General features: G+C 36.7%; 1 protein-coding gene across 1 annotated transcript in view; it reads right to left on the reverse strand.

The window, feature by feature from the left end:
* Nucleotides 1-14,130, reverse strand: part of cachd1 (cache domain containing 1) — an 81,723-nt gene that overhangs the window by 12,485 nt on the left and 55,108 nt on the right. The window contains exons 8-20 of the mRNA XM_067373498.1: nt 13,017-13,166; nt 11,814-12,047; nt 9,846-9,995; nt 8,308-8,431; nt 8,077-8,194; nt 7,721-7,889; nt 6,128-6,270; nt 5,702-5,883; nt 5,350-5,460; nt 4,536-4,658; nt 2,401-2,500; nt 2,089-2,205; nt 1,607-1,767 (exon numbers count right to left, since the gene is read on the reverse strand). Coding sequence (XP_067229599.1) covers nt 1,607-1,767; nt 2,089-2,205; nt 2,401-2,500; nt 4,536-4,658; nt 5,350-5,460; nt 5,702-5,883; nt 6,128-6,270; nt 7,721-7,889; nt 8,077-8,194; nt 8,308-8,431; nt 9,846-9,995; nt 11,814-12,047; nt 13,017-13,166 — 1,882 coding nt within the window. The remainder of the gene's footprint in view (nt 1-1,606; nt 1,768-2,088; nt 2,206-2,400; nt 2,501-4,535; nt 4,659-5,349; nt 5,461-5,701; nt 5,884-6,127; nt 6,271-7,720; nt 7,890-8,076; nt 8,195-8,307; nt 8,432-9,845; nt 9,996-11,813; nt 12,048-13,016; nt 13,167-14,130) is intronic.

Raw genomic sequence — 14,130 nt, forward strand, 5'->3', positions numbered from 1 at the left:
TCCACACTCCACAGGCGCCGCATGCAATGTTGTCGTCAGGAGACAGGAGTAACAAGTGCAGATTATAAGTTACCTGCGGTGAGTCCGACATAATGAATCCAAAAAACACGACACAGCAAATGCCGGTGGTAAACACTCGTGTTCCAATACTCGTGCACAAGTTTTGGGAGGCGTTCCCTTGAGCTGTGAAGGAGGGGGGTTGTTCTTACGCATGCGCTCATTTCAAAAACTCAGTAACAGTCTTTGGATTCTCAGTCAACGAAAAAATCCTCTCTATCACCTTTAAGCAACCACTAGGCTAGTGTATTCCTAACAGTTGTATATTTTTAGCAGGTAAATGCATTTTAAATTTACAGTCTTCCCGAAAAAAGTGCAATCAAATGCTCATGGTTCATGACTGTAACCATAGACTGTAAAAAAAGATGGACAGCACGTCTCTGCTTCCTTCCACTGTAGAAAAATAAAGCCAAAATATCCCAGTAATGGACGTTGCTGCTTATGTCGTTCGGAGTCTGCGCATTAGTGGAGTTACAGTATCAAGGTCACGCCCACATTCACCAACTCAAATGCAAGCACAGCTGTCAATCATGACATTACACCACATTTTCATAGCATCAAATAACTAAAACCAAACTTATTGGAAAAATGAACACTTGAACATATGTCTGCATGATAAGAACTGCTAAAAATGATTGAAACGTTCTTTGGAAAAAAAAGTTTTTGAAGTGTAATTGGATTTTTTAGTTTTGGAGAGGGTGGGGTTTATGACCTATACTGCAGCAAGTCACCAGGGGGCGATCAAAATGCTTTAGCTTCACTTTCCAGGACTTGTGTGGCACACTTAACTGTAACTAAAGCCTATTGGCAAAAATATTAACCCTTCAAAGTGTCCAACCCAAGGTTCCAATTTCAAGGAAATACACTAACCCATGATGGAAATACAATTTCATTGGGTCCTTAAATATGAGAATGGGGAAATTAAAGTATAGACAGGTACATTATTAGTAGGAAGTGTAATGAAATTTTTGTATTTAATTTAATTGGCCATTACATTTCTATTACAAACGTCTTGTATTTTCATTATGAAGCAAATGCACACACACAAAATAAATAAATAAATGCCACCCAATACATTTTTTTGTTTTGTGCAATGTTACAAAAGGTTCTATCTCAAATAAATTCTTTTGAAACGTTAATCCCGAAAAAAAAAAAAAAAAAATGTATCAAGGTTTCCACTAAAGCATCAAGCAGCACAACTCTTTTAATCTTGATAAGAAGAATAAATATTTCTATCCAAATCAGAATATTAAAGAAGACTGGAGAGTAATGGCTGCTGAAAATTTTGTTTCCATCACAATTATTTTAAAATATGTTAAAATAAAGAAAACAGTCACTTTAAATTGAAATAATATTTCACAATATTACTGTTTTATACTGTGTTTTTTGATAAATAAATGCATCATTGGTGAGCAAAAGAGACTTCTTTCAAAACACACACACATACACAAAAAAAATCTTACTGCCTCCAAACTTTTGAAAGGTAGTGTAAATAAATAAAGCTATGCTTTACAAAAATTAATGGAGTTCTGTATAAGTTAAACATTACCTGTGGCAGTTAAGACAAAGCCGATCCACAGTACTGCAAGCACAGAAGGCCAGTGAATCACAGGTTTCATTCACAATGCCAGCAAACGCATTGGTTCCAGGGATACGGGTGAGCCGGTACTTTGAGCAATGACTGCCATGCACTAGGTTTGTCAGATCACCCTTAAAAATCACAAACATACAGAAAGGCATAAATAATTATTTAATTCCATAAGTTGTTCACGCTATGCATACAGTTTCTGAATAAAAAGCCACAACTTTGTTCATTAAAAAAAATAAATAAATAAATAAAATAAATGATGAATATACTATAAACTAGCACATCTTGCTATAGCTGCTATTACAATAACCTCCACTAGGTGGCATCCTAACATCATTAATACAAGAAACTGACTAACCTTATGGTAAAAATGGAGGGATTGTCAATTAAAAAATAATTTACAGCAGCTTTACATGACATAATTCATAAGAGACTCCACTCACCACAATACTGGTGTTGAACTTGTAGAAACGCTGCACGGTACGATCACTGAAACTGTTACACAGGTTCTTCTTCACAAAGTTGGGGTGGTTAAGAATGTCATTGGCCACTAGAGGCTCCTAAATTCAAGCAAAACAGGAGAAAACAAGCTGATGAACTCAATAAGCTTGTTTTTTTAGTTTCTTTACCAATCTTTGAACATAATATGGTTAAAGATGAAAAACAGTTCCCTTTTCCAAAGGAAAAAAAAAACATGAAAAGCCTATTTTCTTATTTAAGAGAGGTAAAGTTCGGCCTCAGATCCAGTTCCTTACCTTATGAGTAATATGTTGCTGTTCTGCCGGAGCGTGGCCCTTCGGATCAATCAGGGTCGGATGGGCCACCAAATAGCCTCTGTCCTCCATGATAAAACACCTACACATACATAAAGGCCAAGACAAACAGAATCAAGCAATCGGAGCCTGTACAAAGATCCAAAATGACATTTAGAGGGGAAAGGTGGAAGGAAACAGTAGATGGCTTCCTGTATGTTCATAGGGTACCATCTGCAGTTTAGAACATTATTGTGTGGCACACTGAGGCATTCCACTTCACTAATCCTGTTTAATGACCATAGCACTGAAAACTCAAAGAACACTGAGGCCTCCACAGCACAGACAGATAAAGAGACAGAGAGAGCGTGAAGAGGGACAAAGAGAGAGACGAACTGGTAGAAATAGAGTTAAGAAGAAAGAAAAAGGGAGGGAAGAGAGGAATGAGAGGGAAGGGTAAAAGAGACAGAAGAGAGGGGGGGGATAAAATGGGGGGGCACTGGCACCTAACATAACAGGATGTGTCTGGAATGCAGCCCTAATCAGCTTATCTCCCTTTGTGTCTTTCAGTCAGTCCTGAAAATCTTTCCCTGTTCTTCCAAGGCATTTATATATTTTATCAGTAGAGTTTATCTGTGGTGCTTGCAAAGACAAGCATTACTATTGCTAATTCTAAGGGTTAAAATTATGTGCTACAGACATGATGGATACCTATAATAAGAGATGGATACCTCTTATTATTTTTTATAAGAGACTGGATTTAGGATGTTTGCTTGGCAAATTAAAAATGTCTGCAAAAACCCATTAGACATGCATTAAAAGGCATATATATGATCATTCGTAAGGTTTTATTTAAACTTGGACACAAAGTTCACATAGGGGCTTAGTGATTACTAGTTACTAGATGACTTGGTCCATTTGAATATGATACATGATTACGATATCAATTATAACTATATATCTCTATTATAGCTCATATAATCGACCCAGTTTTTTTAATTTACAGAAATTAGGAGTGTCTATAGATTAAAATAAGAAACTGCATTATAATAAAATCAAAAAATTTATATATTTTTTAAAGTTTTGTCTTGTTTTAAAACATTTTAAGTGATCTTAAACTTTGCTGCGGTCCCCTGGTTGAGAACCACTGATCTAAATAATTTATTTAAATATGCAAATATTAAATATTTAGGAACTGCATCTAAGATTAGACGGGCAATAAATAAAACATAATGGAACAAACTGGAAAATGTTACATTTATTTTATTTTATATTTTCATAAACGCACATGAGAAAGTGCTTAAAAGCAGCTAAGAAGCTGTTTATTCATGTAACATTCTCTCTCCAACAGTCATCATATATGTCTAAAGGATTGAGGTCTGTCACCAAAACATAAGCTCACTGATGTAATCGGTCTGCCATTTTTTCCCAGCCATTAATCATGGTCAGATGCTTCCATAAATATATATGTTTACATGTTTAAACATATATATTTATGTATATGTTTACATGTTTACATATGTTTACTTAAAAAAAAAAAAAAAAAAAGTCTAATGGTGCAATTCAGTTTTAACTTTGTGCTCATTTATTCTGCAACTAGGATGGTAAATTAAGCAAAGCTGGCTTTCTGAATATCATAAGCAACCACCTAGCAATAAAAACACCTTGACAACCACAACATAATCATAGTATTATGCACTTTTGCATGGGCAAGCACCACTTAATATTACTAAAAAAAAATAAAATAAATAAAATTAAAAAAAAGTATCATTGTTCCAGTCTTTCTACTTTTTCTTTCTTATCTCTCCTCTCTCTCTCTCTCTCTCTCTCTCTGTTCACCCCACCCACACTGTTTCTTGATCCCTACCTCAGATCTTTCTCATTCCTTCTCCTTCTATCCTAAAAGAGTGAGCTTAGAATCATGCAGAGAAGACTAAGTGAATGCCTCTTTTCCAACACAAGCAAATCTGATTAGATTCATTTGAAAGAACTTTAAAGAGCCTCTGTGGGGCATCGATAGCTTCAGGCACTACGCTGGACACCACTGGGGTCTTGGCAGGCACTAGAGAGTTTGAGAAGAACCCAACCGAAATGAGTTGGTGGGGCTGGGGGGGTTGGGGTCGGTGGGAAGGCCTTACCGGATTTTATTGCCCTTGTCTTGGTTGCAGATGGGCAAAAGATCCAACAGAACTTTGTAGAAGTAGCGCAGAGTGAAGTCAATGCCCATAACTGCTACTGTGTACCCGGAGGCCATCTGGGAACTGGGAAAGGAGGCAGATAAGTGTGTTGAACAATATGAAGGATGAGGAGATCTACAGTATCATGGGTCACTGCAATGGTGCTTTAGATCAGATCACACACTCCATAGTCACATTTCCTCCTCTTAAGAGAGAACTGATTGGAAAACATGGAGGGAAAACAAACTTTATCTACACCAGACATTCTGGAGCACTGCCAGTTTCAAACAGCTTCATCATATCTCTGAACACACACTGTACCAAGCACAAACCCCACTGTGATAAGGCAGTTGTTTTTCATTAGCAACAGGTACTATTACGTACTATACATGCTATGCGTTCTTCAACTAGACAGCGAATTAGTTAATGTATGACTTCAAAAGACTTGTTACATAGCTCACAAGTCATATGGACTACTTTCATGATAGTATGGTGCTTTTTTTGTAATTTTAAGAGCTAGACAGTGTAAAGCATCGGCCGTTTCATTGTAGGGAAAAGCAAGCACCTTGAGAATGAATAAAGGATGACAAAGGCATAAAAAAAAACAGCTAATGTCTGAATGAGCAAAAATAAATTAATGTCCATTCAATAAATGAATGCTTTAATACATAAAACCATGTGTTTAAACCAGTGGCTCTCAAAGACCCTCTGTCTCCAACACAGGTTCCCCCACCTGCATATAGATAAGAACCACTAGATCTAAACATGAACGGACCTTGAGGCATGGATGGTGTGGCTAATGGTGACCACATAACCCGCCCCACCAACATCCAGGTAGGGTCCAGTAAAAGTGATGAGACCAGGATTGGCTACAGCATGTAGGTACCTAAAAGACAAAAGGGTTAATGGTTAAACCACATTTTAAACAGAAATGTACAAATTTATCAAAGTTTAGGATTTTTCTTCATACAAATCTCATTTGAGGTGCGTGTACAGCTACATCTGAACTCAAAATACCTCCTTGGGAATCTGACAGTTTGCTAAGCTTTAGTCAACAGACTGTGGGATCTGTTCACCAGTATCCCACTAGGAGTTTGAAGACCTCCGTCCTGAGGCTCAAATCTTACCATCGCCTCCTGGTGGGATCGAAGGCTTTGTCCATGAGCGAACCGGGGTAAATCCGCAGCACCCCATTGGGCGTTGCTATGTAACGCCTCACAATGTAGCAGTTGAGACTGCTCATCTCCATAAGACTCATCCATTCATCTGTCACGTGACTGGTGGCCATCACCTCATTCCTCACAGAAGACTGGAAGACCAAAGGAGGGGGTGTTAAAGAATTCTACTTATCTGAGAATCATAAAGAGTGGTGCACTGCATTTCCCTAATGAAAAAGCAGAATTAAAGAGGAGAGGAACACTGCTAATTAACAACTGTCAATTAAGACTGAGAAACTAACATGTGACCACTGACTGTGAAAGACTGAGTCATTCTCTGGTTGGCTACGAAACATGTATTGCTGAGATGGGCAGTAGGTGTGTGTTTGTGTGTACCTTTAGGCCCGGGTTGGCTATGAGCCGGGTGTTGTCACTCAGATAGGCGGTGTAGTGCTCCACCATGCGCTTGGTCTCCGGCTGACTCAAGTGCTCATATGGAGAGGAGAAACTACCAGCGGACAACATCACCGTGGGACTCTCTGGAGGAAAAAAAGAGAGATGAATCAGTTCTGTGGTTTGATCGTGTTAGCCCCTAACCAAACCATTATTAATCATCTCTTAGTATAATAGTCACTTAAGAAAAAGAAAGAAATTCTTAGCATTTACGAAAAAAATACCAGTTCATGGTATTCTTGAATTGTTATATTACCACATCGGTATTACTGAATGAGGTAATGCGCTAACTATGAAAAATACACAATCACATTCTAAAGTTTTGGGACAATAAGGATTTTTTTTTGTGAGAAATTAAAGGGTTAGTTCACCCAAAAATAAAAATTATTTCATTAATGACTCACCCTCATGTCGTTCCAAACCCGTAAGACCTTCGTTCATCTTCGGAACACAGTTTAAGATATTTTAGATTTAGTTTGAGAGCTTTCTGTCTCTCCATTGAAAATGTTTGTACGGTAGACTGTCCATGTCCAGAAAGGTAATAAAAACAATCAAAGTAGTCCATGTGACATCAGTGGGCATCCAGCTTATTGGTGCATTACCGCCCCCTTCTGCTCCGGACAGTGACGCTGCTGACGTGTTATCCAGTGCGCCCGAGCTTCGTTTCCAGTCTGAGGGAGACGCACGCTGTATTCAAGCTATTCTACATGGTTTGTATTTTGGTATTGCTATATTTTTTAAAATGGTGCGTAGGTGTGCATGTCGCGGATGTCCTAATCGCGTCACTGTCTGGAGCAGAAGGTGGCAGTAATGCACCAATAAGCTGGATGCCAACCGCCGTAAAACAGGAAAGAAGAAGAAGCAGCGTCACTGTGGAGTGAAAGCAGATATACAACAGACCCGGAAGAGAAGACAATGCTGAATAAAGTCGTAATTTTTGTTATTTTTGGACCAAAATGTATTTTAGATGCTTCAAGAACTTCTAACTAACCCACTGATGTCACATGGACTACTTTGATGATGTTTTTATTACCTTTCTGGACATGGACAGTATACCGTACATACATTTTCAATGGAGGGACAGAAAGCTCTCGCACTAAATCTAAAATATCTTAAACTGTGTTCTGAAGATGAACGGAGGTGTTATGGGTTTGGAACGACACGAGGGTGAGTCATTAATGACATAATTTTCATTTTTTGGTGAACTAGCCCTTTAACACTTTTATTCAGCAAGCGATGACAAAAAAATATATAGCCTTGGTGAGACTTTTTTCAACCCCAAACTTTTGAGAGTGATAGTGTATTTTTCATAGTTAGCGCATTACCACATTCACTTCCTTTTAAATAAAGAAAACTAATATGTAATCTACAATAATTCAACAATAAAACACTTTAACATAGCTCATGGTACATGTTCAAACAACTATGAGAATACCATGAAGTAGTATTTTTTTCCCCCTGAAAATGCTAAGAGAAATGCTAATATTTTTTTTTACACAATATGTAAAGCGTAAATTGATGTTTAGTCAAGCTTACCGACTGTAGCGAGCTGTTTAAAGTGGAGGCAGGAGCTGGGTTGCCCCAGCAGATCCAGGCGGTGATACAGGAGTTTGCTGCTGGGTGCTGTGTTCAGATTTTTCAGTTGCTTCACTGGGATCTCCGGCTGAACATAAACTATGCACAAAATAAATGAAGTGTCCTGAACCTGCAAATTAAAGATCAAGATAAGAGAAATGATGGAACCGTATAAATTTTCTCCTCTAATCAAAGATTAAAAAAAATAAAATGACAAAACAACACAGACACAGAGTAGTATATTCATTCTACACAGTCAAGTTCTCCCTCAGGCTGCTCTAAGCCAACATTTGTGCCGCTATGAAGGAATGGCGTACCAGTTTCCAGGCGTAGCTGACATTGTAGGCATCTCGACTGGGATCACGTAGGCGGTTCATGTGCCAAGACAGAGAAGAGTTGACAGGCACAGCAATGACCTGGCTTCCTAGGGGCAGACTAACAGGAAGCACACACCATGAGTTTAGCAATCATGCGAGTACCACAGGAAACTGTAGCAACATCAGGTACCCAGGTATTTTTTTAAAAATAGAAATCCCATGAACACTCACCTGAGGATGTTTTGACGCACAGCAGCAAACCCTGGGATGTTCTCATAATGAATGATGTCTGTATGGAGAGGAGCTTCAGTCATCAGGTATGGACGGGTGAGTGACGGGTGCATGAGGGTGTAGCCTGGAAGATATTTAAAAGTGAGTAACATACATTTCATTTTATTTAGTTCAAAAATTTAAATGTTAGAATTTATGCATTTCTGTTGGGCCATCCACATGAAGTGAGTTGTTTAGTCCAAATTTTATGAAGAAACTCAATCGCTTTATATGATGAACAGATTTAATTCATTCCCATATAAACATTCATCAGCGAAGATAAACAGAAGCTCAACCGTAACTGCTTGATGCGTGAAAACAAACCTCACTGGTTCTTGCAGAAGCTCAAACGTGTAAATAAAATGAGTCTCTTCAGAAAATTTGGACTAAACTGCTCAATTCATATGGATTCGATTTATTATTTCTTTATGAACTGTTTGAAGTGTCAAAGTAGTAGTTGCGTGGACTGTCAATCTAAAGACAGAAATCTCTCAGATTTCATTAAATGATCTTCATTTGTGTTTCAAAGAGGAACGAAAGCCTTACGGGTTTGGAACACCATGAGGGTGAGTAAATGATGACAGAATTGTCATATTTGGGTGAACTAACCCTTTAAGACATCTTTGTAAACACCCAATTTTCATTTTAAATGCATAACTTTTACTTGCAAGCTATGACTGCCCGGTCCAATATAGTTTTTTAATTTTGTCAGGTTTTCAAGAGGCTTGAATCTGCAACCATTTTAGTTACCAGTCAATATTTAACTACTAGGTTACACATACCCTTGAAATTGCATGAAGATTACAATTTAAAAAGCACTGAGAGGCAGTGCTAACACATCTCTTTACTGAACAGCTGGAGACAGCAGGTGCCACTTCATTATCTCAGTCATTAGGACCGACTGTATACTCTCAGGAACAGATAATCACCCTGATTTTATTACATATGTAACACAACACACCCTTTTAGTGCAAAGCAGCAATTTCTGGTGGGCTTATCTAATTGTTGTAATATGTATTAAGTGGAGGTTAACAGCTTTGTAAATTTAGAGACTTCACCCTGCTGGGAGACGTCATGGAAAAACTAAAAGAAGTTGTTTAGAGCTGGATGAAGAGTAAATGAAAGTCAACAATACTTTATTTCATTTTTGGTGGAAAGGCTCTACAAAGGTAGGATCTACACAGTGCTACTACTGCTCCTTTTCAAGAAGTCTGTTCTCACTAAAATGTTTAAATCCACAGAGTTTTACTGTTCCTACTTCATCCACTGGTGTGATGTCAGCCATGTTGGCTCTGAGCCGCCCAATGTGGACAGCTGATTCCCCTAATGACCTGTTAAAGGTTAATGGCCTTCAGTTCAGTGTTTTTGAGTCATTGAAGCTCCCAATTCAGGATGAGAAAGTCAAGCTGAAGTGAAGCAAACAGCAACTGGCTCATTTTGGCTCATAGAATCACATGGATCTCCACTAAAAACAATCAACACCACATGCATCTCCATACCTTTATTGTCTATGAGGAACGTATATGAGGCCAGGGAGTCCTGATAGTAGGTGACATCCTCCAGTATGTATGCCAGATTCACGTCCACTCCAACTACACCCAACAACAAATTTCCAAAGTAGCATGGCCTGCTGACAGTCATTATGAAACCTACAAATGGAAAAACAGAGGAAGTTACTCTCAATCTATCCCCATGCTAATAAGTCAAACTATGTAAAAAATAATTCATGAAGAAATAGTATTAAATGTGATGTACAAGCCATTGACAAAAGATCAACGATACTCAAAAGTACACTGTAAATCCTAACACTCAAAATAATTAATTGGTTTGAGGACAAACTTTGAGGACAAACTTTGAGGACAAACAAAACAAACTTTTGAGTATTTACCACTTTCTTTTTCTTTCAAGTTCACAGAACTGATATATTTTAAGTAAACTTAACTATTTCATTGTTTTGAATGCTATGAACTTATTTCTTTTAATTTAGATGAACTTAGATTTAACTGAAACTGGGCTGGAATTTCTATTTCCCAGCATGCTTTGCCCATGGCACTCGAAAGGGAGAGTAAATGCTAAAATTAAATGTTATATAAATGTTTTTTTTTGTTATTTTTTTGTGTGCAAGATTAATGTTAAAGAATTAGTCCACTTTCAAATAAAAATTTCCTGATAATTTACTCACCCCCATGTCATCCAAGATGTCCATGTCCTTCTTTCTTCAGTCAAAAAGAAATTAAATTTGCAGTTTCAGTGCGGCTTCAAAGGGCTTTAAACGATACCAAGACGAAGAATAACCATAGGCGCTCGTCTTGTACTAGCTCTCTTCTTCTTCTCTATTAGAATTCCGGCAGTGTAGACGCTGCTAAGTGTATTACTGCCCTCCACAGGTCAAAGTTTGAACTAAATTGTCATATACAATATGCTAGTGCAAGTATATAACAATTAGTTCAAACTTTGACCTGAATTCTAATAGAGAAGAAGAAAAAGAGAGCTAGTTCAAGACGAGCGTCTATGGTTAAAACGTATATATAATTTCTTATTTCTTTTTTTTGAAAATGACCAATCGCTTTGCTAGATAAGACCCTTATTCCTCATCTGGTAATGTTTAAAGCCCTTTGAAGCTGCACTGAAACTGTCATTTTGACCTTCAACCATTTGGGGCCAACTGAAGTCCACTATAAGGATATTAATCCTGAAAAGTTTTCATCAAAAACCTTAATTTCTTTTCGACTGAAGAAAGGAGGACATGGACATCTTGGATGACATGGGGGTGAGTAAATTAAAATTAAAATTAATCAATTAAACTGTATGAGAACAAAATAAAAATCTTTTTACTTAAACTTTGAATTTCTTAACTTAAAAATTGAAGCAACTGCCAGGTTTACAGTGTAACAATTTCCCACAGTTTCAAGCAGATATGGGTGTTTCTTATTTATCTTTTGGGACTTTGTCACAAGGGCTGATTTTTTTTATTTCAGTTCAGGAATTATTTTAATTTCAGCTCCTTTGTCTTTTTACTTTTTTTCTTTACTTTTTTTTTTTTTTGTTATCAAGACTATTTTTGATAAAAAATATTACTTTTTTACATATGAAATCAAATTATGACTGTTCCTTAGTTGTAGCGTCATTACCATCACAGCCTAATAAAAATTTTATCAAAATTGAGAAAATTAGATCCGAGACATTTTATGAAGCAATAAAAAAAATCAAGGCATATATAACTTATGAACAAATTTATATTATGCATCATTTGCAATCAGAATGAATTACTGTCTAGCAGCCCCATAAAAGCAGACTCTGCATTTATGATTTTTGGCTTTACTTATAGTTTAAGTTTACAGTATATATTACCAAACTTTCTGTTGCAAAGTCATTTCTGCTGAGGTCCTTTGAGTGCATATGGTTAGTCAGAGGAATGTTAGTGTGCCAGACTTGAGCTTTATGCCAAGTTCAAGATCTTAACTTACCGTCTCCCATCTGGTCCGCATAAGGCAAGCTGAAGGAGGCCACGTCGATCATTCGATTGGGGAGGTTAATGTAGAAGCGGCCCACTGTGGTCTCCAGGTTACTGAGCTGATTCAGAACCATCATACTGCCTTTTACAACGGGCAGGGTGGAACGATCTGGAACACCATACTTCATAGAGTTCTGTTCGGCTAGGTCTCGTAAGAAGGCCAGCTCCTTGAGTCCCGTTACTCCTTCTGAGGACGGTGATACAAAAGGTCTAATTAAAATGGACATTTTCACTCAATATGTGTGTCTCTTGTGCACTCGCTGAGTTTGAGAACAAAGCTAATATCAACCTCAATCTGCCTGGCATCCACATTTTTACAGATATCACAGATATTTTGGCTGTATTGTAAAGGTTTTGCTTTTCCAGCCCATTTAGAGTGCGGTAATAGAAAGCCATTCATATCCCATATGGATTACTTAACCACAGCTAAAAATCACACTTAATCTATTTCCATCATGGAATGGTAGTTTTGGACCTCTAACAGAAGAAATGGAAGTTTTTGGTAGTCAGTCTTTCACTTTTGGAGGAACATTCAATTCTGTTGAACTGTTATTGGACTGGACATGAATTTCAACACTTCAGTCTATTAATCTGACACTGTGACAGTTTTTAATATGTGAATATAATACAACTTGTCATAAATGAACCAGACTTCAAATAAACAAAGAAATATGAGTAATATCCAATGTGTGTGTCCTTCAGAGCCTCACAAATACCTAGTCAAAGTAGCATAACCCTCTTCTGCACTGCCAAGCTAATCAATCTGAATTATATGTCTGAGTCATCTAATGCATGAAAAAAGCCTTTCTCACTCTTTCATGTCACTGAGTGGCCCTTTGATGTATTGTCACATTTCTCTTTCTTCTTTTCGATGATCTCCATTTTAATTTTCATGATGCCAAAGTAATGTATGCTAATGGAAGGCTAATACATGCGGGGAGAGGAACAGCTGAGGAGAGCAATATAATAGAGAGAGGTTTCTTGTGGTGGACACAAACACACACGCACAAAGAGCGGAAGAAAGATGAAGGGGGTAAAAACAGCTGAGCATGTTTTAAAAAAAACACAAACATGCTCACAGGTGTTCCCTATGAGCCCTCGCTGGCTACGGGACAAAGAGCCAATAAAAAAGCCTCTCTCCTTGGAAATATCTCACCGTTCATGAGCGCATAGGTGAGGATCATGACAGAGTTGTTGAGGTGGCGGTTCTCATCTTTTACCACACTCAAGGTCGCTCTCTTTTCGTGCTCGGATGAGTCTCGGGAAGTGATGCCCGATGACAGGTAGATTATCACCATGTCGGTGTCTGTGAGAGAGAAGATGATCAATAATCAATTACATTGAATATAATAACCACCATCAAACCGGAATTTCAGACCACTCCCACATTTTTTTTACTCCAGTAAATATTTCTCAGGGCAGGTATCAGGTATCAAACAAATCTTTACAGGCACATCATCTCAAATTTTTTAGATTTTTTAGAAAATAAATAAATAAATAAATAAATAAATATTATATTATATATATATATATATTTTTTTTTTTTATAGCTAGATATTTAATATTACATTATACATTACATGCTATTCACGTGAAGAAAAAAAAAGCCTAAAATCTATTTAGTTTAGTTTAGTTTTTATTTTTTTGATAAATGATTCCTCCACTGACTTATAATTGATTATGGTATTACAAAGTAAAAAAAGGTTACACTTTTTTAAGGTGACTTAGTTACATTGTACTTACTCAAATAAGTACTGCGTAACATTAACTACATATACTTACTATAGAATTACAGTTAGGGTTAAAGTTTGGTTTAGGGTTAGTTATTTGTAATTATGCATATAATTTACTGTTTTTACATATATAATTTACATATATATATAATTATATATATATATATATATATATATATATATATATATATAAAATTTACTGTTATTAGTATAGTAAATACATAAAGTAACGTAACTACATCACCAAAAAATAAAGTTACCAAAAAATCTTACATGTCTTTTAGATAAATGTGACTAGGCCAGTAAATATTGAAATATATAAAACAATCACAAACTGAAAAAAAATAAAAAAAAATAAAACATGACATTTTGCCTAAAAAAAAACGTGACAACTTATGTGTGATGTACCTTCATTATATAGTATATATAATGAAGGTAGTATATTATGACTCATGTCTGATTGTATGCTTTTATTGATTTTATTGTGTTCATTTAAATATGGTCAAAAAGGAATTTAGAAATATGATTTTTTCAAAA

Source organism: Chanodichthys erythropterus, chromosome 21 (assembly GCF_024489055.1).
Source record: "Chanodichthys erythropterus isolate Z2021 chromosome 21, ASM2448905v1, whole genome shotgun sequence".
Taxonomy (NCBI): Eukaryota; Metazoa; Chordata; class Actinopteri; order Cypriniformes; family Xenocyprididae; genus Chanodichthys; species Chanodichthys erythropterus.